Genomic DNA, 26,730 nt, shown 5'->3' with positions numbered 1-26,730 from the left:
CATCCCTTTCCTGCGGCCGCTCGCAGCGACATCCCTTCCGCGCGGCAAATCGCGCAGCAGCTGCGGACGCGCATCTAAGCAACGCCTTCAGAGGCAGAGGTCGGGCACTGTGATGCGGCATTGGGATTGTCGTGCTGAAAATTTTGGGATGCCTTTAAGTCAGCTGAAGAAAGGCTCACGTTCCAGTCTACCAGCAGCCTGCTTTGAGCGTGACTTGACCAGGTACTGTGTTCCTCTCTTATTGTTTTGGGAAACGCACAGGAAGATTTTAATGGGTATTTGATTTGTTTGTTTGTTTCCACTTCTGTAGATGAGAGTATCTCAAAGAACTTTTTAAAGGACAAATGCCACAGCAGCGTTGTTCTCATACAAGCTTGTGTACAAAGGCTGCAGGCAACTTATTAGCATGGGCCTGGCTTTCATTGGACTTGCATCAAGTCTACAAGAGAGGAGTTTTTAGAAGTCGTTTTCACAGACTAAAGAGTACCAAATGGATTGGAATTAGCTGTAAAGCCTCTCACGAGTGTTGCCAAACAGATGGGTGCTTTTCTTGTGAAAAGTGTATCTGAGTTTATCTAAAACACAAATATTTTCTCTTCTGCAGGATGCTTTAAACTGGGAATTTAGTGTCCTGTATTTTGATTAAAAATACTGATTAATCAGTACAGGAAAGCCATAAAATGTGAAAGATATGCAAGTAATACCTCCTGGATTATTAAAATAGATGAAGAAAGGCATAACATCCAATTACTTTGGGAAGGCTGAACAATGGCAGAGGGAGGAGTTTTGCTTTACAGCAAACTCAATTCAGGTGCAACAAGGCTCAAGGGCTACTTTGACTAAAAGATTCCAAAGAGTTCCCCAAAACTGTACCATCCAAACTGCTGGTGGCTGAATCAGATGGGTGATTGTTGCTGCCCAGCTGCCATAGGCTGAGTGTGGAGCTGCACTGCAGTGTGGGGACCTGGGGGCTCCCACAGCTTCTCAGAAAGGGGAGGATCGGGGCAAGCTAGATTGTCTGGCCCTGCTTTGGCAGGGGGGTTGGACTTGATGATCTCCTTGGGTCCCTTCCAACCCCTAATATCCTGTGAGCCTGTGGAGCTGCTTTCAACGTCCTTCTTGCTCCTACCTGTAATGCTGAAGTTTCTCTGGCCCTACTCCTGTTGCCTCTCACTTGACAGCAATAGTATCAGCCAGTGCAGATGGAAAAGGCTTGGCTCAGAGTCTGCAGTGGTTTCATAGCAGCAGAAATTAAAGTCTCAGATCAAATTGGAGAAAACCCACAGAATTATGTTTAGTGAGAAACACAGCGACAGACATTACAAAGCAATTCCCACATCAACCCCCAGGAAATTTTTTCCCATCCCAAAAAACCCCTAAATCTAACACTCCCCAGTGCTACAATCCTCCCCCCCCAGTGCTTCTACCACCCAAAGAGTCCTAAACAAGCCTCTGGAGGCCTACTCCTTCCATGTTTTTCCCAATAAAGTGGCTCCCACCACTTGCACAGGGCAGGAGGAGGAGGAAAGGAGAGCGAGCCGACCTTGTTGTGAGCTTATACCAAGAGAGCAGAATTATGGGATCAAATAACAATCTTCTAGTCCCCAGAACGTTTTTAACCCTATTGTCTCAACCTGGGACAGAGTCAAACAACAAGAGGCCACCAACTTAGTGTCTTCTAAGAAAATGTAACTGTTGAAAAAGAATACTTAGAATTTCTGCGATGAAAGATATCTCTCACAAGCCTGAAAGGAAACTCAGCACATTAAGTGAAGAAGCACTGGGCTGCTACTACTGCTGTGACTCCAGGAAAATGAGTTATATTGAGGACTGGAATTTAAAATAACCTCTTTTCTTCCTTCTGAACAGTAAGTATTTTTCACATGGCTGAGTCAACAGAAGACAAACTTCAATACTCAAAAATTCCTCTAAGAAGATGCTCTAGCAATAAAAATAACAGTAATGCATTTACTCTTCTTCAAATAGGGTCTGAGTTGGGGTGTACAGGAGTAAATACAGTAAAGTTGGTAGCCTTTGGTCATGTTTTCTTACCTAATTTTATGCAAACATGCTGAGGTTCTCTTGGTTTTGCAGACTCTGAACACTCTAAATGCAGAAATGACTTTCCCACTAACATCCTATTGGTAAGAAAAAAGCTCATGAATTATTGTTATATCACAGTGAAGCTTAATGACATATTACTGTGCTATAGAAGGGTAGTGATCCCTATAAAGTATGCTCACAAGATACTGTTGTTATTGGTAGTGAGGTTGTTAGGGACCAGTAACAAAGAGTTAATATTCACAAGTCCATGGGCCCTCATGAGATACAGCCCTGGAGAGAACTGGCTGATGTCACTCTACCACTCTCCACACTTTTTGCTAAATCTTGGCAAGCAGGAGAGGTGCCTGAGGACTGGAGGAAATCCAGTGTCACTTCAGCCTTCAAAAAGGGCAAGAAAGAGATTCCAGGGAACTATAAACCAGGCAACCTCACCTCCACCCCTGGAAAAACAATGGAGATTACCTCTAGGCACTCGGAAGAGAAGGTGATCATCAGGAGTAGTCAGCATGGATTTACCAAGGGGAAATCATGCTTGACTAACCTGATAGCATTCCATGATGCTGTAACTGAATGGGGAGATACAGGGAGACCAGTGGATGTAGTCTACCTTGACTTGAGCAAGGCTTTTGACACCGTCTCTCATAACATCCTTGTGAACAAGCTCAGAAAGTGTGAGATTGAAGAGCAGTCAGTTAGATGGGTTAGGAACTGGTTAAACAATAGAGTTCAGAGTGGTGATCAATGGTGCCAAGTCCATCTGGAGACCTGTAACTAGTGGAGTTCCCCAGGGATCAGTGCTGTGTCTGGCCCTGTTCAATATCTTAATAGCATTGATGAGGGCACAGAGTGTCTGCTCAGCAAGTTTGCTGATGATACCAAACTGGGAGGGTTGACTGACACACCTGAAGGCTGTGCAGCCATTCAGCAAGATTTGGACAGACTGAAGAGCTGGGCACAGAGGAACCTAATGAGGCTCAATAAGGATAAGTGCAGAGTCCTGCACCTGGGGAGGAATAACAAACTGCACCAGTACAGGCTGGGAGGTGACTGCTGGAGAGCAGCCCTGTGCAGAGGGACTTGGAAGTCCTGGTGGACAACAAGCTATTCATGGGACAGCAATGTGCCCTTGTGGATGAGATCCTGGGGTGCATTAAGAGGAGTGTGGCCAGCAGATTGAGGGCAGTTCTTGTCCTCACCTCTGCTCTGCCCTGGCGAGACCTCACCTGGAATACTGCATTCAAGAGGAACAGGCATCTACTTGAGAGAGTCCAATAGAGGGCTGTGGAGATCACTGAGGGGCTGGAGCACTGCCCAGGGAGGAGAGGCTGAGGGAGCTGGGGCTTTTTGGTCTCATGAAGAGAAGAGTTAGAGGGGATGTAATGAATGTTGATGAATATGAGGGCTGGGTGTCAGGGCAGAGGGGACAAACTCTTCTCAACTGCACCCAGCAATAGGACAAAGGGCACTGGTTACTAGAATACAAGAAGTGCCACCTCAACATGAGGAAGAACTTCCTTACTGTAAGGGTCACGGAGCACTGGAACAGGTTTCCCAGAGAGGTTGAGGAGTCTCCTTCTCTGGAGACTTTCAAGACCCATCTGAATGCATTCCTGTGCAACCTGAGCTAGATTCTAGGGTGCTGCTCTGGCAGGGGGATTGGCCTCCATCTGTGGAGGTCCCTTCCAGCTGCTAACATCCTGCGATCCTGTGAGGTTTTTTGTTCTTTACTTTTTCACAATGCGAAGGTACCAGTCTGTGTGAGAAAGATGTCACAAGAAGTTGATCCCATTCTCAGTTTCCCAGACTGGTTTCTAAAAACCATCCCAAGCCACTAAAGGAAAATCCCTGACATGTCACCTGTCACATGTAGCTTCCCAAGTGAGACTGCTTACAAGAAATTTCAAAACAGTCAGAAGAAGGAGATTTTAAAGCTGCACTCCTGATATTTTCCTTCTCATAACATCTCTTTTGTCAGTGATCAAAATTTAGCTCACCCTCTGCTTCTGGGCAGAGAATGGTCTGCTCTGCAGACAAGCACATAGAGGAGCGGCTTCAGCCAAGTGCCTTGGAGTGACAAATGGCCAAGTCAGTGGCTTCTTTTCTTCTGTCTTTCAGGATAGCCCTTTGCAGAGCCCTGATTTTTGGTTTGCTCCTGCAGCCTCTACTGGCACAGCTTTCCACCATCACACAGCCAAACATTGTCCTGTTGATGGCTGATGATCTTGGCATAGGGGATGTAGGTTGCTATGGCAATGATACTATCAGGTAAGGAAACTGCATAAAAGGGGACAGACCTGATGTGTTATTGAATGTAAGAACCAAAGCCTCTGTCCTACATCACCTATGGATGAATTTAATGCTAAATGTAAAACACCACCAGGATTATCCACAGCCTGGAGGGCATTCTCTGCTCCCCAGAGATGCTTCAGTGTGGGAACACATCAACTGGTTTTGTATATGCTTTAATTCCCCAGCACTGACAAACAGCTGAAGAGAGAAACATAGTCTTCTAGTTCAACACACCAGGCCTCATTGCATCATTTAACTTTATTTTGCCATTCTTTCCCAGTCTCACATCCAAACAAGCTACATTACTAGGAAATAGTGACATTTTCATACCTAGGGACATAGAGTTTGCCTGCTCTTGGTATATCACCTGCTGGCTACCATCATTTCCCTCATCAAGCAAAGTTGTCTGAACTTCACCCTGATTGGCACTGACCAGCAGGGTTCTGATAGGTAGCTCATGGTTCTGAGAAGGTAGCTCATGGGTCTCTGCATGGTTGGACCTCCACTTCAGCATAATAATATCCTTAAGAAATGAGTATTCTTTACAAGAACAATGTGCAAGGTTATTTGTAGGGCTTCAAAAACAAGGAACTTGAAATTTATCCAGCTAACAATTGTTAATGAAGGGGGAAAAAAACCCCAAAAAACCCAACCAAACAAAAAAACTTGTCCCATCTTTTAAGAAAATTAAAATTTAGACTATTATGTCCTGGCCATATTGAAATAGAAGAAACTTCCTAAATTCAGGATGTATGTATCACAGTATCACAGTATCACAGTATCACAGTATCATCAGGGTTGGAAGAGACCTCACAGATCATCAAGTCCAACCCTTTACCACAGAGCTCAAGGCTAGACCATGGCACCAAGTGCCATGTGTGTTACTCCTCATATGTGTGTTACTCCTCATTCTCATTTCCTTGAAGACTTTCTGAATTGCACCTGACAGTGTTGGCTGCATTTTTAGGACCCCAAACATCGATCGCTTGGCAAAAGAAGGAGTGAAACTGACCCAACACATCGCTGCAGCTCCACTTTGCACTCCCAGCAGGGCAGCTTTCCTCACTGGCAGATATCCTCTCCGATCAGGTTTGCCTTGCAAAACTAAGCAGCCTTTTAACACTGCTGTATTGCCGAAGGGAAGGATGTCATACAATGGGCACAAAAGAAATGTGCAAATAGAAGGGGTGGTGCAAATATGTCATCCCTCACTAAGGCACACAAAGACACACCAGCTAGGTCTAGGACCTTAGAGGTGTCATCTACATATATGAGGTACAAGGAACCAAGCAGGAGGGAAACAGTATCAAGAACCAGCTCTGCAGAGTAGCTTCCACTTCACCCCATGGCTCACAACTTCACTTGCCTTTTGGTGCTCTGTTGTATATATTGCAGCCAGAATGGAGATGGTACAAATTGCTATATCCAAAAGGGTCATTACACAGAACTTGAGTAATAATAACACGTTCTGAAAACCCTAGTTACATTAATTTCTGTCGTGAGTGGCTCCTCATCAAATACGAGGAGCAGCTCAGCCCTGCAGGAAGCAGAGTAGATTTATGCAGATGTGTGTCCATTATCTACAGTGAAAACGCAGAACCAGTCATTTGCAGGGAAGCTTTGTTACCTCTCTCTCAGAATTCATCCATTCTACGAAACAACAGTCTGACAGCTGTGTTATTTCTCCCAGTTCCATTTTGAAGGCAAAATACTACCCTGTCAAATTGCATCCCTGAGATGAAAAGGTATGAAAAACAAACAGCTTTCTGCGTTTCCAGCAGCAGCTCTCCAACGTGCATTCTGTTGCAAATGATCTTCAGTGCCTTCAAGCATTTTGAAGCTGATGTGTTGCTCTCCTTTTACCATGACAGTCAGAGAGCTAGAAAATGCACATTAACTTGTACAGACCCTGTCCCACTCTAACAGGCCCAGAGACACTCAATGCTTCCATGACAGACTGTACTTTACATACTGTTGTGTGATGGGGTTATATTAGTTTATATATATAAATATTTATATTAAAAGATGTTATTTTTATATATTAAATAATTCTATTAAAATATGTTATTAATAGATAAAATTCTATTAAAATATAATGTTATTTATATATCAATAATATATATATATATAATGTTAAATAACAGAATGTAAAACCATGGATCAGGAGAATACTGTGGTGCCACTTTGTGCAAGCTGGAGTTTGATACAGAAGGCTAGTGTCTCTACCTCCCTAACTACAGTCAGTCACAATTACATAAGTGCACTTTAGAGAGCCTGGATATGACTATGCCATTCCAAATCAAACAACACACAAAGAGTAACAGGTATTATACACTGAAGATACTTGTTTCTTCATCTTGTCCATTGTCCTAGGTTCATTCCTCCAAACCAATGGCATTGCAATAAATGTTTAGCAGCAGAAAGTGAGAAAGTATGTTTGATGAAAGTGCTTTATCAGTTGTACTGACTAAGATGGTTTGTTACTGTGTTTTTTTAGGGATGGATGCTGTAAACAGCTACCGTGTTATTTTCTGGAATGGAGGCTCAGGAGGGCTTCCTCCAAACGAAACCACTTTTGCCAAAATACTGCAGCAGCAAGGCTACAGCACAGGACTCATAGGTATGGGGATCATAGAATCATAGAATCAACTAGGTTGGATCATCCAGGCTAACCTAGCACCCAGCCCTGCCCAACCAACCAGACCATGGCACTAAGTGCCTCAGCCAGGCTTTTCTTGAACACCTCCAGGAATGGTGACTCCACCACCTCCCTGGGCAGCCCATTCCAATGCCAATCACTCTCTCTGCCAACAACTTCCTCCTAACATCCAGCCTAGACTTCCCCCAGCACAACTTGAGACTGTGTCCCCTTGAAGATGGCCTAGAATGTATTTCACCTGCATATCTCACTCAAAACATTTGTTTTAATTAGCAACTACTTATACCTCAGTTGTTCTCTTAAAAGAACAAGCATCTGGTAAAGAGAACAATCTTTACTACTGCTGACTTGCTTTCAGGTATATCTTGTGGTTGTTAAATATGTGATGGAAAATACATTACTATTTCTTGATTATTATTCTAGCAGGTATATGGCAACCATTGCAAGGTTATGTAATGAAAACAAAACCAAATGCCATTTAAGTACCCATGAGAATGACTTATACACAGCTGATAGAATAGAATAAACCAGGTTGGAAGAGACCTCCAAGATCATCCAGTCCAACCTAGCACCCAGCCCTAGCCAGTCAACCAGACCATGGCACTAAGTGCCTCAGCCAGGCTTTGATTCACCACAAAAGGAGAAAGCTGCTACTTTAAACATTAGAGACAGTTCCCAATATCACAAGATTTAGCCTTTCAAAACCACAATTACTTTAATTACAGCATGCCACTATAGTTCTCTAAGATTTCAGTGTAGCTCACAAAACATTGCCTCCTTCGCCAGCAATACAAATTCCAATTCACTTTGTATTTTATATGACCCTTTTTTTTTTTCTGAATAAGGTTGTAACTTTTGGTCTGTGCTCAGTTTTCCAGTAGTCATTTTTCTTAGACATGTCACACTGTCTCACAGAGCAGTAAACCACAAACATTTCTGAGATTAATTTACAGCTATTTGCCTTACTTCAGCTGAGCAGCTAAATGTTAATGTCTGAAATCTATCTCTGACACATAAAAATATATTAGCTGCACAAATCAGCTGAAATTTCTAGTAAAAGTGTCTGCAGGAATGGATTTGTATTCATTCAGATGAATAAATCCTAACCATACAGGACAAAACTACATGGAAGCCTCCAACCATTTAGAGTTCTGTATTACTGACTCTTTTTCTCCTGTTAGATTTGTAGTAATATCATTTTAATTGCCTCGTTAAAAAGTCCATGTCTGTTAGCCATGTGCTTCAGCTTGGTTCCAGCATGTAATCACTAGCAAAGCAATTACATTTGTCTCCACTTTGCTGAAGGAATTGTCTTGCTGAGAGGTGGTGTTGCATACCTTCTAAAAGCTGTCTAACGAAATGGGCTGGCATTTTCCCTGTGGGATTCTTGGTTATAATCACACTACAGACACCAGGAACATCACTTAGTTTAACCAGATTGACAACTTCTGATTAATTGTATTGCAAGAGATAATGGAAGGCACTGGTGATAAATGACACAAAACCCCCAGAAGAACCACTTCACATTCAAATCATGGAGCAAGAAATCTTACACATCTATCCACGTCACCACAGCCAAATAAGCACTAATTTGTCTCACCTGGACAGTTTCTGATTGTTTTGCTCTCAGCACAACCAGTTTAAGTTAAATCCTATTAATAACCTGCAGCTTGATGAGATAATGAGAATTTTTGTGGGAATACACTCTGCAGATTCTTTGTAGTCAGAAAGCCAATGCTGCATAAGATATGCCCTTAAAGATTTATTTATTATAATCATACATTTTGTTTATCTTCTGGAGATTTGAGTCTCTTGCAGCATGCCAGAAGCCTTTATTAACCTCACCTGGAGATTTAGGTGGTGCCATGTGTCTAAAGTACAAGGATAGTTTAACTGCACCTGTATTTGTGACCAATGCATCTATCTATTGATTGCAAACCTGTTGTGTCCTACAGCTGGCTCTAAATATGCCAAGAGGTAAACTATGCAGAGATTTTAGCTGAAAGCAATTCAGCCACCCAGGACAGAACTTTCAGTCTTTCTTTGTATTTATATCCCAAGAGCAGCACTTTCTTTTTGTCTTCTGAAGTAGTTTTTTCTGTTTTTATTGGAATGCACAGGGATTCTGTTGAAGCCAACTCAGAGTTTTCTGCTGATACATGTTTTGGTAACACAGTGAACCATTTGTTTTTGGGATAACATCCTTCTATAAATGCATAGTTTCTTACTCCACAACAGGAATTAGTTTTCTATTGCAATTTTAAATGTTCACTTTGATCTATAGATCTGGTATCCAAGGCCTGCACTACACGAGAGGCCATAAAACACAATTAGACTGCATCTCTCTGATGAGAGGTAGACTTTTGCTTGCTTGGTTCAGATATTCACAAGCCTCAGTGTTTGAGCCACATGAGCCAACTTGTTTTGTGTCTAGGTAAGTGCCTAACCAGTCTGTTTGACCAGGCTAGAAGCAAAGCAAAACCATGGCTTTGGTGTACCATTCATCATCATAGTGGGCATCTGTTCACAGTAAAGAACAAATTGTATTGCAAAAGGTCAAGAGATGTTCCTTTTGATATGGGAAGACTTCAGTATTTGAAAGAAGGCAGCTTTAACTTTTTAAAATGTGATGAATTGTGGATAAATAGCAAAAAAAATGTATGAAACAAAGCCTTTTACTTGTGAAGATGCTATTATCAGCAAAGTTATGTACTACATACAGCTTCGTGGGAAATCCAGATGTCCTGGGCTCAAGTTCTTCTGAAACTGGTGGTTTGTCTGCCAAAGCCACTGTTGAGTTGCATGTTACTCGACTGCGTTATCCATAGCTTCTGTTACGAGTCTGGCACTAAGGTGTTCCCATCCTTCTGAAATCAAGCTGTTCAAACCTTGCAGAAACTAGGCTGCATAGCAGCTGCAAGATAAAGAGGTAACCAAACAATGGGGTTTTTTACTCCATGGTTACAAAAGGACTCCTTTCTTTTATTTCATACCTGGTGGGTCTCCAGCAAGGCCATCAGTTCTGACAGACCTGAGCATTTCTCATTCTCCAATTCCATTTGTAGTCCAGTCTTTTACACCTAGTCAAAGCTACAGGGCATGAATGTATGTACAGACAACTGAAAACTGCCAGAAACTTGTAGTTGGTAGAAGTTTCCTTTGATCAGCCCTAAGTTATATCCCATTATGTCACTACCTGCTGAGCTCCTGTGTGGGGGATGAAGAAGTAACCGCAAATAGGACAATTTATTGTTTGTTTGTTTATAAACCTTTTGCCTGTGTTAAAGGCCATTGATAAATAGTGTAACTTTACAGTTTAATTATCTGTATTTCCAGGAAAGTGGCACCTGGGTGTTAACTGTGAATCCCGCAATGACCACTGTCATCACCCTTTAAACCATGGCTTCGACTATTTTTATGGCATGCCTTTTACTTTAATAAGTGACTGCCAACCAACCGAAACACCAGAGATGGACAGAGGCTTTAGAAGGAAACTATGGCTTTCCACTCAGGTGATTGGCCTCATTACACTCACTGCTGCACTGGGAAGACTTACTGGATTGATTTCAGTTCCCTGGAAAATTATGATCTGCCTTCTTGGGTTTACTCTGCTGTATTTCATATCCTGGTTCTCAAGTTATGGATTTGTACGATACTGGAACTGCATCATGATGAGAAATCATGAAGTAACTGAGCAGCCAATGGTGACAGAAAGAACTACATCTCTTATCTTGAGAGAGTCCATTTCATTTATTGAAAGGTAAAGTGTGTTTCTTTGATCACAGCTTTTCTGGTTCTTGCATGTATTTCTCAGTTTTAAATGGTACTTTCCCCTATGAACTGTTTGTTGGGTTTTATTCATAGAATCACAGAATCAGCCAGGTTGGAAGAGACCTCCAAGATCATGCAGTCCAACCTAGCACCCAGCCCTGGCCAGTCAATCAGACCATAGCACCAAGTGCCTCAGCCAAGCTTTGCTTGAACACCTCCAGGGATGGTGACTCCACCACCTCCCTGGGCAGCCCATTCCAATGCCAATCACTCTCTCTGCCAACAACTTCCTCTCTACATCCAACCTAGACCTCCCCTGGCACAACTTGAGACTGTGCTCCTTTGTTCTATTGGTGGTTGCCAGAGAGAAGAGTCCAACCCCCACCTGACTACAACCTCCCTTCCTAATAATATAAAGGATTATAAATAGTATTATGCCTATTAAGTATTAATGCTATTAATATTTATGTCATATGACTACATAAAAAAGATGAGCTGCTGCTCTCATTCAAATTTCTGTGGGTCAGATTATTTACAGTGAGAAAAAACATCTTTCTATCAATAAGACCAACACTGCAACTTTAAGGGATGGCAGAAATGTCTGTGTGAGCTGGGAAAGGGGAATTAGAGCTGTGATGGAATCTTATTGTAAGAACTGATGCTTGGGCAACAGCTGGCAGTAGATGAACCTGCTGCCTTCATTTCCTAGGAGGAGAGGCTGAGGGAGCTGGGGGTGTGCAGCCTGCAGCAGAGGAGGCTCGGGGGGACCTCATTGCTGTCTGCAACTACCTGAAGGGAGGTTGGAGCCAGGTGGGGGTTGGTCTCTTCTCCCAGACAACCAGCAACAGAACAAGGGGACAGAGTCTCAAGTTGTGCTGGGGGAAGTCTAGGCTGGATGTTAGGAGGAAGTTGTTGGCAGAGAGAGTGATTGGCATTGGAATGGGCTGCCCAGGGAGGTGGTGGAGTCACTGTCCCTGGAGGTATTGAAGCCAAGCCTGGCTGAGGCACTTAGTGCCATGGTCTGGTTGACTGGCTAGGGCTGGGTGCTAGGTTGGACTGGATGATCTTGGAGGTCTCTTCCAACCTGGTTGATTCTATGATTCTAAGTAAAGTAGTGCACTGGTGGTTTGCAGTAGCAGAAAGTGGAGCTTCAATCTGAGACTTCACTTTCTTTCTATTTTTTTTAATCTCTCTGGGTTTTGTTTATCAATGGCTTAGGGGGAAAAGATGATACTTTTATAGAAGCCAACCACTATTTCATCAAACAGATCCTAATCACCATCTGTTAATACCTTACAAAGGTATCTCTTGGAGTGTTTATATGCAGATCATAATGCCTTCTTCCATAATATCCAAGTCTTGTGTTTGTTTTCCAGAAATAAACACAAGCCATTCCTCCTCTTTCTTTCTTTTTTACATTCCCACACTCCTCTCCTCACTACAAAGAAGTTTCTTGGGACAAGCAGGCATGGCTTATATGGAGACAATGTAGAGGAGATGGACTGGATGGTGGGTAAGTCACCATAGCAAATAACAGTGTCTTACTAATTAATACCCAAATCCAAATGTATCATAAAAATGTGGTGGCTATTAAAAGACAAATTAAGGTAATTAAAACTGAGAAGGAAAACCACCCCAAGCTTTCCACCAACACCAGTCAGTCTCACATGAGCACTGTGGGCTTCTGGTGTTGGCTTTTTACTTTAGTCTTGCACCAAATGTGTCTTTCTCTTCACTCAGATTTTTTTGTCTACTGTTTACTGGATTTAACCATGTCACCTTGGCTCCTGCCAAGTGGTTCATCTGCTCTTCTTACTAAATAAGTGTGATGGTTTGGGTGTTCCCTGCCTCCCCACACTTTAGAAATCACCCAGACTAGACTCAGCCAGCTCTGGAAATATGAATGAAGCTTATATTTACAGCTGGCACAATATACAAGCAGATATTTACAGTAGATACAGTTATAGACAGAAATAGACAAGGTAAAAGTTAATGCAGAAACACGACTCCCCTCCTAGAAACTTGAGTCCCCAGGAGGGGCTCTCAACCACCCCTTCATCTTCCCCCTACCCCTCTCAACCTTCCCCCAGTCCCAAGGAAGAATGGAGGTTTGGCCAGGGGGGTTGGAAGCAGAGAGGATTAGTCCAAAATGGAAGGTGAGGTTAGAGAGAAAGATGCAGCTCAGCCAGTTCTCCAGCAGCAGCCCCAGGGACAGTGGTTATCTATGTTTTTATTTCTTGTTCCTATACATCTCAGCAAGCCTATGAGTGAAGTAGACATCACCCTTGTTTTCCTTCCACAGCCTGGAATCTAGTTCTTCTCACCAAAACATTCCAGCTAGCTTCAAATTAGCACAATAAGTGAGAATTACTTAGTTTTTTCTGATTATTATGGATCAGATTATTTCAGATTTATATTCATGTTTTATCTGTAAGTTGGACACTTCAAAGGGTGATAGAAGTGATAAGAAAAATAACTCCAGGCTATTTTCCTGTGACTGCTGCATTCTGCAGAACACTGAGTATTTTCATCCCTATTCCTAAATCCAGAAAGCTTCATCACTGCTAATTAGTTTGCCTTCACAGATTATATTGATGTTAACTTTCAGCTTGCTTTTTTGAAGTGAAGGAGAATCATTTATCATCAAGTCAAGGTGGAGGAAAAGTAGCCACATTTTAAAAGGGTGCATATACAGACTCAAACTTACCTGTCAAACCCTAACACATCACAAATATAATTAAGAACATTAGAAACAGCTCAATAATAAACTTTCAATTAAAAAAAAAGGAGATATATTATTAATGCCTATATGCAGGTAGTCATTTAAGTATGATCTAAACAACAGAAGGTGAGGGTATAGGATATGTTTTCCTGGTTTCTCACAGTGGCCACCACTGATGCAAGACCTAAATTCTGGGGGACTTCCATAGTTTTACAGCCTATAAAATACAGATTTCTGGTCTGTGGATGTGGTTCCTGCACTCCTTTGTTATAATAACAGCTAGAAAAGGGTTACAGCACACCTCAAATTCTCTGTACTTTTACGGTCGGTGAAATCACAACTACAAACCTCAGCCCTAAAACAAAGATCTTTTAAACAATGCCCAGCCCTACATAGGTAGGAGATTACACTGATGAATGTTTACAAGTCAGAAGCTAAACTTTATGCAGTAGAAGTGATATTTTCCCTTTTTGATACACACACATCCCCTTGTTACAGGCCAGGTTCTGGATGCCATTGATAAGGAAGGCTTGCAAAATACTACACTAGTTTACTTTGCCTCTGATCATGGTGGATGGCTGGAAAGACAAGAAGGTGGAAGGCAGCTGGGAGGTTGGAATGGAATATACAGAGGTAAGAGCTGTCAGGGACAGTGACAACTCAGTAACAATTACTAAAGTGCTCAGGACACCCCTAAAGCTTAGGTAAGACTGTATGCTCAAGGAGTACCAGTGGTTAATCACTGAGAAGGGAATTTTCCTCATCCTAATACAGCATTAGGCACTTCTAGCCTGTGCAGTTGCTCTTTGAAAGCATGAACTCTCAAGCTGTCTTTTCCTCATGATGCAGCTGACTACAAGTTAATTTGTATTAAGATGTGTAACTTCTCACTAAATGCCAGTTGTGTCTCACATTTGAACCCTTGCTTTAACTACAACAGGTATGTTACAGGATTGTAAAACAAAGGAGAGAACTGAGCTGGGAAAGCACTTTGTGCCTGGACTGAGTTCTCATGGGGCAATGTGTTTGTAAACAATAGAAGTGAATAAATGTGTAGGGTCACTCACAGGGTCTGAAGTAGTGAAGACACTTTGCTGCTGCTGAGGTGAGGGGATAAAGAGGGCTCACAAAGGTAACCCTAGGTTACAATAATACAATAGCATTAGCCTAAAATGTCTGTTTTAAATGAAAGCCTTTTTCTTTTTTTAATGAAAGGTGGAAAAGCTATGGGAGGCTGGGAAGGAGGAATCCGTGTCCCAGGGCTATTTAGATGGCCAGGAGTGTTGCCTGCAGGCACAGTTATCAATGAACCCACAAGCCTTATGGACATTTTTCCTACACTAGTTCATCTGGCTGGAGGGGCACTACCCCAAGACAGGTACAACCACAAGTGTCTTTATTCCTTCTTCTTGCCTAAATCAATGGAAAATCTGGTTTGGAAACCCATTCAAAGAGCCTGACATTTTCTTGTTCCCTCCTGCTCCTTTCCTAGACATAAATGTTGCCACAACTCAATCCCCTCTTCTCTGCATTTGAGATTCAGCCACTGCCTGCAATCTTCTACGAGCATCTTCCTCATTCAGAGTTGCCATTTCCAACGAGAGGTGTGCAGAAGGAATGCAGCCTTGTCCAGCTTACCTGAGTCTGATGGTCTCCATTTTTTCTGCTAGGGTAGTTGATGGCTGGGATCTGATGCCTTTACTACAAGGAAGAGTTGAGCACTCGGAGCACGAGTTCCTGTTTCATTACTGTGGCGTTCACTTGCACGCTGTGAGGTGGCACCAGAAGGACAGTGAGTGTAGAACTTCTTTTCCAAGAGTTGGGCTGGATCTACTAGAGGGCATCTTTGCCTAACATATTTTTTTCTGGGACTGAAGATTTCCAAGTAGTTCCAGGTGTAGGATAGTAGAGAACTTGGTAGGATAGCTTGTATTGTATACCACAAAGAGTTTATTCATGGCTTCAAGGCATGCAGCATGCCAGGCAGGCTACTGAGGCTCAGGATGGGTCTCGGCCAGCTCTCTGTTTGCCCCCCTTGTCTCAGGGGAGAAACCTTTCCTCAGCCCTATGTCTGTCCTTCTGCTATCTTAACAAGGAGGCAATCCATGGAAGTCCCAAATAATTTTTCATGTTTTCATCCAAAAAAAAAGAGCAATAACTGATACTTGCTGGCAGTTGTGGAGCACTTTCGAACTGCCCGAAAGCTCTCTACTGACTTAGTTCTGTGGCACTTATATTCACATTTCATCTAAAATTTATATCAAGTGTAGAGCTGAAGCACAACCAGAAATGCACTGTAGAAAAAGCATCTCCTCTCCTAATGCCTTGTGACAACCACCCCTACCATTGTAAGCTTGTTCTCTTTCCTGCCAGGTGGAGCCATCTGGAAGGCTCATTACATGACCCCTGTCTTCCGTCCTTTTGGAGCTGGAGCATGTTATGATAGAGGATTTTGCCCATGTTTTGGGGAAGATGTGACCCATCACGACCCTCCCCTGCTGTTTGACCTCTCACAAGACCCTTCTGAAGCCAAACCTCTGTCAGCTGACACTGAGCCCCTCTTTGACACTGTAATAAAGAAGATTGGAAGAGCCATAGAAGAGCATCGCAGGACATTGACTTCAGTCCCAGAGCAGCTCTCTGTGTACAACGTGGTGTGGAAGCCATGGTTGCAGCCATGCTGTGGGACATTCCCATTCTGTTGGTGTGATAAGGAAGATGACAATAAACTTGCCTACCTATAAAGAAAAAGGCAAGCAAACAAACAAAAACCCCAAACCAGTTAATTCCTCAAAAGTGTGTTTAGATTGAGAGTATTTTCTTTGGTAAATTGATATAAAGGCTCCATTAAATAAACAGAATTATTCCAGTGAATGGCACAATATTTGGTAAAGGTGCCTTTAGGATGGATGTGCTCAGGAGGGATCAAGATAGAATGGTCTAAAGAGCTTTATGCCTTGTGAAGAACTTTGCTGGCTTCAGGTGGAGCTGTTCATGTGGAGGTTGAGAGGAGCAGCCCAGCCTCCACTAGCAGAGAACAAAAGGCCTGCAGGAATGACCAGAGCTGTTTCTGTGAGGGATGGCATCCAGCAGTGGGTACCTGCAGTGGAAGGGCTCCCTGCTAATGAAACACTGTTTGCCAGGCTGCTGCAGCAGCAACAAACTACATGACTGGACTGAGAGCTAAGGGAAAATATTTTAGAACAACCTTGAAGAATTAACTAGTTATGGGAAGGTAGTTTAAGGAGTATATTTGCCTCAGAGAGTCTGTTAGTCACAGATACAAATCCTTCCAAAAGGTTAAAGGGGGAAAAAAACCCCACTCTTATTTCAAGAAGACTTCAAATACTGCAGTCTAAAGAGTTTCAATATTCCAGTAATTCTTGCACAGGACACCCAAAACAGGAAGAGTTCAAAACTGTCTCTTGATTACAATGGATGAGCAGTTACTGCACTTGGCCCAAGGTTTTTGTTCAAAGATTGGCCCACTGTGAGAGTTTTATTAATGTAGAGATTGTTCCAAACAATAGAACATCTGTTAAGTAATTCATCTGCCTTTAGGAGGCAAGAGGCAGAGAAAAGATGGAGAAAAAAATACAGGGGAAAAAAAAGAGCAAAGTTTGCACGTACAGGGAAGATGATGAAGCACAAATGTCTCACAGATGAGGCTGTCCCAGAGAAGCATGATGGTAGGTGACTGTTTCCTTACCTGAAGGCAAAACTCAAAAGTGTCAGTGGAACATTGCCACAGAGTGCCTTCCTGTCTTTGACTCAGAGCAGACCTCAACAGTTCAAAAATTCTTCATCTTTTGGCCAAATATCTCTAAAATCAGCTGGCAAAATAGCCCTTTGCCTTTTCCATTCACTTCTATTGCCATCAGTGACAGGCACTCCACGATAGGTCACAGTATCACAGTATCACCAAGGTTGGAAGAGACCTCACAGATCATCAAGTCCAACCCTTTACCACAGAGCTCAAGGCCAGACCATGGCACCAAGTGCCAAGTCCAATCCTGCCTTGAACAGCTCCAGGGACGGCGACTCCACCACCTCCCCGGGCAGCCCATTCCAGTGTCCAATGACTCTCTCAGGGAAGAACTTTCTCCTCACCTCCAGCCTAAATTTCCCTTGGCACAGATCCTTCCACAGAAGTGAATAGGTTAGGTAAGCACTGTAGCCAGGGGATTTGGGGGCAACTGTGCCAAAGTCATTGACATCTCCAAGTGCTGGAAATAGATGTGGCCATGTTAAATCATGAGCTAATGAACTGTTGTCATCCTGGCTGAGTCTGTAATTACTTGGCAATCACATAAGCAGGCAAACCTCAGTGTCCTTTGATCCAGTGCATTTTCTAAGCAGATAACAGCTTCTGCCTGCTTGCTCTGTTCTGGGCAGGGATAGAGTGAAAAGTTGATTTCCAGCCTTTTCCCATAGAGTAGGGAGATGCTTGTGAAATCATCTTCATGAGTCTGGGGATCAGTATGCTTGTTAACATTGTACTGGATCTTCTAAGTACTGGGTCTCCTTAGTAAATCATGGAACCATAGAATGCTCTTTAGAAGGAGGTTCTACTGCATAGTAATTTAGCAAACAGCAATTGTATTGAACACAGAATTACAATAAAAATGGAACACAAACCCTGTGAGGAGAGGCTGAGGGAGCTGGGCTTGTTTAGCCTGGAGAAGAGGAGGCTCAGGGGGGATCTCGTTGCTGTCTACAACTACCTGAAGGGAGGCTGTAGCCAGGTGGGGGTTGGTCTCTTCTGCCAGGCACCCAGCAACAGAACAAGGGGACACAGTCTCAAGTTGTGCTGGGGGAAGTATAGGCTGGATGTGAGGAGGAAGTTGTTGGCAGAGAGAGTGATTGGCATTGGAATGGGCTGCCCAGGGAGGTGGTGGAGCCACCATCCCTGGAGGTGTTCAAGAGAAGCCTGGCTGAGGCACTTAGTGCCATGGTCTGGTTGACTGGCTAGGGCTGGGTGCTAGGTTGGACTGGATGAGCTTGGAGGTCTCTTCCAACCTGCTTGATTCTATGATTCTATGAAAAATGGGTTTGATTAATAGCTGATCAATGTCAGTTCCATAAAAAGGCTTATTTGAGAGTCCTATTGGAATTAAAGCTCAAAAATATTTGGTAGCTGCATACATGGATTTACTATCTGAAACTTGCAAAGAGGGGTCTTGTCAATATTAAACAAACAAGTCACAGCACACAAAGCAAACAAACACAACTTAGCTAAACAAAAACTAACTTCCAGCAAGAACAACTAACAAACTTTGTCCCAGAAAACCCACCCCCAAAAAAAGAAGTTCTGCAGTTGTGTTTCTGGCCAGACTTTCTAAGGGGAGAAGGAGGTTGCACTGGTTTGCAGTGAAATTGCAGAGAATGTAAGGCTTTTAGCTGTATTCATATCTGGAGGTTTTCAGGAATGGATGAAGAGTTTGCTATAAGGGTTTAGTGTAAGCATGCTGCTAGAATGCTAATGAGCTTCCAGGTTGATGTGAGTAGATGGAAACACACTTCAGTCTGGTTCATGTCATCTTCCCACCTCTAAGGAATACCACTGCAAACATTTCAGTTGCTTAGCCACTTTAGTTGATTAACCAAATTATTTTTATCTGTTAGTTTTGTTGGTTTTTTTTTTTCATAATGAGGACATGGAAACAACTTCACAAATGTCTTGGTTTGTCATTTCAATACTTCACTGCTATAACTTCACTCTAAAAACTTGTCAAAGGAAGAATCATAGAATCAACCATAGAATCAAGGAAAGCCTGGCTGAGGCACTTAGTGCCATGGTCTGGTTGACTGGCTAGGGCTGGGTGCTAGGTTGGACTGGATGATCTTGGAGGTCTCTTCCAACCTGGTTGATTCTATGATTCTGTGATCTCAGCATTCACTGTATTCAGGCAACTTGGAGAACTCAAATGTCAACAAATGAATAGCTGAGAGTTCCTCTAAGTAAGAGAAGCGTCAGTGTTGTGGGGCAATACTAAACTTTCAGTTAGTGGGGGTTAAGAAAGGGCAGTTAATATCTTCAGCATGGACAGGTCTACCTTTTCTGAAAGTGCTATGAATATGAAAAGACAGCATGGCAATAAAAAAAAGGAGGACAAGTCCTGTTATCTGGCCTAGAAGGAAGGAAAAGCAGAGTAGGAGAAACAAATCCTGGAGCCCTGAGTGCTGCAGTGTTGTTTAGAGTAGCTCTTCTGAGGCTCTGAATTAGAGCAGTGCCAGGCTCCAGGCAAGTCTGTCGAGAATTAACTGGATGGGGTACCTAGCAAAGGCAGCAGCAGTGTTGTGCCAGTATTCCCAGAATAAGGACTTTGTACTCTGCCTGGAATCCGTGTAAAACTGTCAGGGCAGTTCCAGTTTGCTAGCGGTTGCTGGCAGGAATCCCAGGAATTTTCTGAGCTGGAGACTGGGGAAGGGGGAATAGGAGCAAAAGGCCCAGCCTGCTTCCTCCCACACACGTCTTAGAAGATCAGGACTGCTCAGCACACCAAGGAGCAAGAAGAATAAGAGTAAGAAGAATATTTGAGACAAGAGTTTGTTTTCCACGTTGTTAGAAGGGGTTGGCCTTGTATCGTTAGTCTTGCTCATTTATTGTGCCTTACAGACGCAATCACTGCCTGATGTTCTCCCATGTTGCTGTAAGTAACTGCTGGGTTCTAGAGGCTGATGTTAGATTTATGGATTAAGTCAATTTTTCACTTAACAGCTAAGGAAACTGGACAAGCCCTAGGGCACAGCACTGAGTTCATGCAGCAGTGCCAGTGGGAGCTCTGCTTTCAGAAAGAACCAGCCCCTGCTGGAGCAATATGAATATGCATACAAACTCTGCATATGAAAGATGAATATGCATACAAACTCTGCATATGAAAGATGAATATGCTTACAAACTCTGCACATGAAAGATGAATATGCATAGTTAAGTGCTAGTGATTTTCTTTTCCCTTATTTCTTTAAAGAAGTTTGCTATTTCTGGTCATCTTTTAAGCAAGGCTAGTGTTCCTACAAGGGCTTCAAGTAAATCAAGAAGCACTAAATTTAATCATGCCACTGCTAGTGGTGTTAAGACCCAAATATCTTTTAACACCACCACTGCAGCTGCCTTGTTCAAAATTCACAGCTTTCCTAAGGGGCTGTGCAAAGTCTCTGTCTAAATACCAACGTGGCTGCTGTGACAGCTGACTGTGTCACGTCAGCCTGTGGGGAGAAAGGAGAAGGCAGCAGAGTTATATCAGTTTGGAAAGATTATCAAGACCCAGGGGAAATTAAGAGGTTTGTCCCATGTCCAGATCTGTCTTGTTGCTTTGCTCCACTAAGCTCACCAGGGCTGTGATAATCCTTAGCTACTCAGCACGGGATGAAAACATTTTTGCTGGAGTGCTTTTGGTTTAATCATGTACACCAAGCCCTTTGAACAGGCAGTCCTGCACCTTAAAGATGTTCTCATTATAGATATGGACCAAAGCCACTGTTGGGTTTTCCTTCTTGCATGTCAATGCCTTTGTAAACTTGTCTGATTGTCACCTCAGCTCTTTGGGGCCACAGTTTACCAAGGCTTTGGAGAAAATACTGCCAGGCTGGGATTTTTGGCTCATCCTTTGAAATGCAGAGGACAGGATTATACTCTGCTCTGCCTCAGTATTCCTCAGCTATTCAAGGAAACTAATGCTGTGGTGTACCAAAAAGAGAGAAGAAAGTTTCCTAAGAAATGCTGTGTTTTCCCCCTGGAGAACATGCTGGGTTTGAAAAAGAAAAGAAGGGGAGAGGTGGGGAGGAGGAAGGACAAACCAGCAGTAATGACAGCAACAAAGTCTTGCACAAGTTTTCATTTAGTCAAGATGGAACTTTTTGTTTCTCTGCACTTAGAAGTGACCTCTGTTTACAAATATGCCTCCAGTTGTTACTGGAAGTAAATGTTCTTATTAGCTTCAATCTGTTCCTTATTGAGCTGACAACAGCTTTGGTCTTGTGCTGGTTTAGGGTGGAAAGAAGAGTGGAAAAGCTGAAATTTTGCATGGCTGGGGTATTTAATTTGCACCTCTTTGCATGGCAAAGGAGTGAATACCATCTCTAATTTATTTCAAGTGTACAACATGAAGATCATAGAATCATAGAACCAACCAGGTTGGAAGAGACCTCCAAGCTCATCCAGTCCAGCCTAGCACCCAGCCCTAGCCAGTCAACTAGACCATGGCACTAAGTGCCTCATCCAGGCTTTGCTTGAACACCTCCAGGGACGGTGCCTCCACCACCTCCCTGGGCAGCCCAAAGATGAGTGTATGCCAGTCCTTGATGCAACCAGTTTGCCATCTGCTTCTTCACGGCTGTTTGCAGGATTTAAGTGCAACATTTTATGCAGATCTGTGGCCATTCTCAGGGAGTGCATTCTCCCCAAGCCATTCTTTCTCTAAAGCAACTAAATGTGATCTTTATTTCAGCAAACCCAGGAAATTGCTTCAACTAATAAAATTTGCCCTGACAGACAAAAAAAAGAAAAAGTATTTAGAAATTTAAAGATTACTTCTAGGTTTCTAAAGTTCAAGCTGCTTTCATGGAGTTGGCAGGTAGAAAACCTTGCCTATTCGGTTTGTAACCAGCATTAAGCTTTGGAGGCCTTTATGGAAATAATGGTATTTATGGTTCAGGCTAATCTTTAGTAACACTCAGATAGAAACACAGCTGTGAATGTATTAGATGATTTCCAAACCCAACAACATTACACTCCCTTCCCTAAGAACTGCACTCCAAATGTTAGTTCCCAGAATAGAATCATAGAATCAAGCAGGTTGGAAGAGACCTCCAAGCTCATCCAGTCCAACCTAGCACCCAGCCCTAGCCACTCAACCAGACCATGGGCACTTCCTTTGAGGCATTTTTTGTAGTTTCTAAGCACACAGTAAGAGTTAGATTTTTTTTTTCCCCCCAGAACCTTAAAGATAATTTGATATACTGGTTTTATTTATCAATACCTTGTCTATAAAATGGTGAAAACATTTCTTCCTGTGGATGCCAAGAGTTCTGTGCACACATTGAGCAACTGGCACCTTTAGTGCTTGTTTAAAGACTTGGCCATTTCACGTGGTTTGCACTCGTGAAGATATGTGCAGTTCAAATCGTGTGAAACTGTGCACTGTGCTCTCTGACCTCACCTGTCCTCAGAAGTGCTCTTTCTGCCTTGCAGTGTCAGTTCAAGAGGGGTCTGCAAGCACAAGCTCAGGAATGTAGGGGCTGCATAATCAAGCCTTCCAGTTCAGCCCACCTCTGTTGTAGCCAGCTACAAGCAATGAGTGTGGTAATGCAGGGAGATGCATGAACAAGCTCACAAACACCCTCACTAGGGCTACCAGGTTCTGATTTCCATTTTCTTCCCTTTTCATCAGCCTTTATGTGACCAGCTATGTACCTGCTTCGTGCAAGGGCAAACTGTGAAGTTTACCATGAAAAACAGAGGTAAGACTTCTGCTGACTGTCTCCTGGCTTTGAAGTGTTATGCTTAAGATCATGTAAACAGATCTCTCCCTTCCCACCCTAGCCCCCCAAAACTGAGTGTCAAAAAGCAGCTAGTGCAGGTTTAGATCTGTTAGTATCTCAAGGCCTTTTACAGGACATGAAAGATTAGGAGCATAGTACATTTCACAGAATCACAGACCTTGGAAGATCATCCAGGCCAACCCCTCCCTGCCAGAGCAGGGTCACCTGTACCAGACGGCACAGGATAGTGTCCAGGTGGGTTCTGAGTATCTCCAGAGAGGGAGAATCCACAACACCCTGGGCAGCCTCTTCCAGTGTTCTGTCATCCTCACAGTAAAAAAATATTCCTCATGGTTACATGAAACTTTCTATGCCTCATCTTCCACCCACTGCCCCTTGTCCTGTCATCAGGCACCACCAATCACAGCCTGGCTCCTTCCTCCTGGCACTCACCCTTTACATATTTAAAAGCATTGATGAGGTCACCTCTCAGTCTCCTCCAAGCTAAAGAGCCCCAGCTCGCTCAGGCTCTCCTCATAAGAGAGATGTTCCATTCCCTAAACCATCTTTGTGGCTCTGCACTGGACTCTTTCCAGCAGTTCTATGTCCCTCTTGAACTGAGGGGCTCAGAACTGGACACAGTACTCCAGATGAGGCCTCACCAGGGCAGAGTAGAGGGGCAGAACGTCTCTCGACCTACTTGCCACATTCCTTTTAATACACCCCAGAATGGCATTGGCCCTCCTGGCTACAAGAGCACATTGCTGGCTCATGATCAACCTCCCATCAACTAAGACCCCCACATCCTTTTCCCCTTCGCTGCCTTCCAACAGGTCAGTCCCCAGCCCACACTGCTGCCTGGGGTTGTTCTCTGCCAGGTGCAAGACTCTGGGTGTGTCACATGGCAGTATGTGCTGATGAGCTCTCAGTCAGTACTTGTGTTCTGGCACACGTCTTTTGCTTCAGGTGAACATCAGCCTTTTGCAGACACTCTGAGCCACTAAGGCATTTGCTGAGGCATTCATAAGGTCGTCTAGGAAAACAAGCAAGGTTAAACCTATTGCTGCAGCCTTGCTTTTGCAGACGGTCCCATGGCTGAAGGATCACTACCCAGATACTCTGCTTAGCCCCAGGAGTAGTGAGTGCAATAGTCAGGCTATTGCCATCATATCCAGCATACCTCCACATCAGCCACCTCCACACTCCTGTTCTGCTCATTCCAGAAGCCTTGGCAGGCATATCCTGTGCCCCTGTACAAGGGCTGCTTCAGGAGACTTGCTGCATCCCACCACTCTTTCTGCTGGAATCGTCTGCTGAGTGAAATCCCAATACAGAAACGCACACATGGAATTCCTCTGGCAGGAAAAGGAAAATGCCACTGGTTTTAGAAAATACCTTTCCTAAATATTCAGGAGCTCCATCTGCTGACAGTATTTGGCAGCTCTTTGCATCCATACTGAGCTGTCAGAAAACTTTAATAACAGTTTGAAGTCTATCATAAAGCTGTCAGATGCTTTTGTACTGTTACCTCTTTCCTTGTCATTTCAGGATCTGCCTAAACATTTGCCTAATTTTATACTTGTTTCCAACATTTTCTCTATCAAATCCTTCAAAACCCAATTTTTTACTGATATTGGCTGATGACCTTGGTATTGGAGATGTGGGTTGCTATGGCAATGATACAATAAGGTAAGGATGTGTTCTGTGAAATAGATTATCCCTTCCTGCTGCAACACAGATGACACCACTTGGTCCTACAAAAGTCATTATTGATGGAGTAGTTCATCTAGATCATTTCTACATTGTTTTAACTAAGTGTAAATATTCTACAGTAATTCCTACTGAAATAATAATTACACAGGTATGTTTGAGCAACTTTTTTTTCTCTATATACAGTCAGAACTTTGCAAATGTGCCCATGAAATGTATTTGTCACACCTGTGTGTAAATCACAAATCTTCACAACTCGAGGGTTAAAATGTCAGGGACTGAGATTAGGATTTAATGTCAGCTAACAACTCTAGTAGGCTTATTTTGAAATAATAGTTTACTCTATGTGATATATTTATCCCTGATGTAGTTGACATCATAGAATCAAGCAGGTTGGAAGAGACCTCCAAGCTCATCCAGTCCAACCTAGCACCCAGCCCTGTCCAGTCAACCAGACCATGGCACTAAGTGCCTCAGCCAGGCTTTTCTTCAACACCTCCAGGGATGGTGACTCCACCACCTCCCTGGGCAGCCCATTCCAATGCCAATCACTCCCTCTGGGAAGAACTTCCTCCTAACATCCAGCCTATACTTCCCCCAGCACAACTTGAGACTGTGTCCCCTTGTTCTGGTGCTGGTTGCCTGGCAGAAGAGACCAAACCCACCTGGCTACAGCCTCCCTTCAGGTAGCTGCAGACAGCAATGAGGTCCCCCCTGAGCCTCCTCTTCTGCAGGCTGCACACCCCCAGCTCCCTCAGCCTCTCCTCATAGGCTTTGTGTTCCAGGCCCCTCACCAGCTTCATCACCCTTCTCTGGACACGTTCAAGGACCTCAACATCTCTCTTGAATTGAGTGGCCCAGAACTGGACACAAGACTCGAGTTGTAGCCTGACCAGTGCTGAGTACAGGGGATTGATTGTGTATATTGTTGTGATTCAGGCCCAGACAGCAACAGCACTCCACACACCACCTCACACAACCACTCCATGCACAGAGAAATGATGATGAGAATTGGGAGGAAAAAAAACCACAGACCCTGTGAGTTATAATAGTTTAACAGAACATCTCTTTGTATTCAAAGAGATACTGCTTGCCTCACCTTAGTCCTGCCACTGGAAAAAGAGAGGACTAAAGAAGGAAAAAGAATCACCACATCATAGCCACAATCTCAACGCACACCCACCTCTGTCCCTCTGAGCCCTTCCCTTACATAGCAGGCAGAATATGGAATAGACATGAAATAACTGGAGGTCTTTTTCTTTCTCTTTACCTTTCTATTTATTGATAATATTTATCCATAGAAAAATAATGTCTAAAGAGTCCAAGCATTTAACAAAACATATGGCACAGAGCTTTCCTAGTTAAGCTGCAGATAGCCAGAGAGTTTGGTAAATTCCATGGTAATGTCCTTCACAAAATCAGGAGGAATGGGACACCATCAATTTCTGTGTGATACATTTTAACCAGAGATGGGATTCTTCTTTTTAGGACCCCAAACCTCGATGGCCTGGCAGAGGAAGGAGTGAGACTTACTCAGCACATTGCTGCAGCTGCTGTCTGTACTCCAAGCAGAGCAGCCTTCCTGACTGGCAGATACCCCATCAGATCAGGTTGGTCTGCTCTCCAATGGGTTGCTGCAGTTTGTCTAGCCATTGTTGCTGTTACAAATCCTCTGAATTACACCATTTAAAAGACTGGTTAATCTAGGTATTTGGGGGCTCTGTGAGGTGGGCAAGAACAAAGATGAGTAGATTAGTGATTCATTTCTATGGAAAAATCCCCGTGGAAAGCACATTTAATGTCACTGAATGACAACAGAGACATGGATGGAAATCTAAACAGAAAAAACACTCAGAGGTACAAATATAAAGAAGAAAATTCTGCAAACACTTTGCTTAGTGATATAAAGATTATGCTAAGTAAAGTGTATGATTTAGAATACCCCTTCAAACCTTTTCATAGCAGAAGCTGTCAGGCTGTGGAATAGTTCTCAACTATCTCAGTAGTTCTCATTCTTCAAGGCAGATTTCAA

General features: G+C 43.3%; 2 protein-coding genes across 6 annotated transcripts in view; both read left to right on the top strand.

Moving 5' to 3' along the window:
• On the top strand, nt 1-16,387 carry LOC135175208 (arylsulfatase H-like). Of its 4 annotated transcripts, XM_064143018.1 has the most exons (11): nt 1-222; nt 2,095-2,144; nt 4,180-4,329; nt 5,321-5,442; nt 6,851-6,973; nt 10,349-10,772; nt 12,160-12,296; nt 14,004-14,138; nt 14,721-14,883; nt 15,176-15,297; nt 15,879-16,387. In XM_064143018.1, exons 2-11 carry the CDS (start codon nt 2,119-2,121, stop codon nt 16,247-16,249), a joined length of 1,773 nt encoding a protein of 590 aa, XP_063999088.1. In that variant the 5' UTR covers nt 1-222; nt 2,095-2,118; the 3' UTR covers nt 16,250-16,387. The 4 variants fall into 4 exon arrangements, with proteins under 4 accessions (XP_063999088.1, XP_063999087.1, XP_063999089.1 ...); XM_064143017.1 differs by lacking the exons at nt 1-222; nt 2,095-2,144 and having other exon boundaries at nt 2,291-4,329; XM_064143020.1 differs by lacking the exons at nt 1-222; nt 2,095-2,144 and having other exon boundaries at nt 4,249-4,329; nt 5,280-5,442.
• Nucleotides 16,167-26,730, top strand: part of LOC135175207 (arylsulfatase D-like) — a 25,457-nt gene continuing 14,893 nt past the window's right edge. For both annotated transcript variants that reach the window (XM_064143015.1, XM_064143016.1), the window contains exons 1-4: nt 16,167-16,257; nt 22,898-22,967; nt 24,537-24,677; nt 26,187-26,308. In XM_064143015.1, the coding sequence (XP_063999085.1) occupies nt 22,915-22,967; nt 24,537-24,677; nt 26,187-26,308 (316 nt within the window). In that variant the 5' untranslated portion in view covers nt 16,167-16,257; nt 22,898-22,914. The remainder of the gene's footprint in view (nt 16,258-22,897; nt 22,968-24,536; nt 24,678-26,186; nt 26,309-26,730) is intronic.

The sequence above is a fragment of the Pogoniulus pusillus genome, chromosome 5, assembly GCF_015220805.1.
Source record: "Pogoniulus pusillus isolate bPogPus1 chromosome 5, bPogPus1.pri, whole genome shotgun sequence".
In the NCBI taxonomy this organism is placed as follows: Eukaryota; Metazoa; Chordata; class Aves; order Piciformes; family Lybiidae; genus Pogoniulus; species Pogoniulus pusillus.
This window is presented reverse-complemented; position numbering and strand designations above follow the sequence as displayed.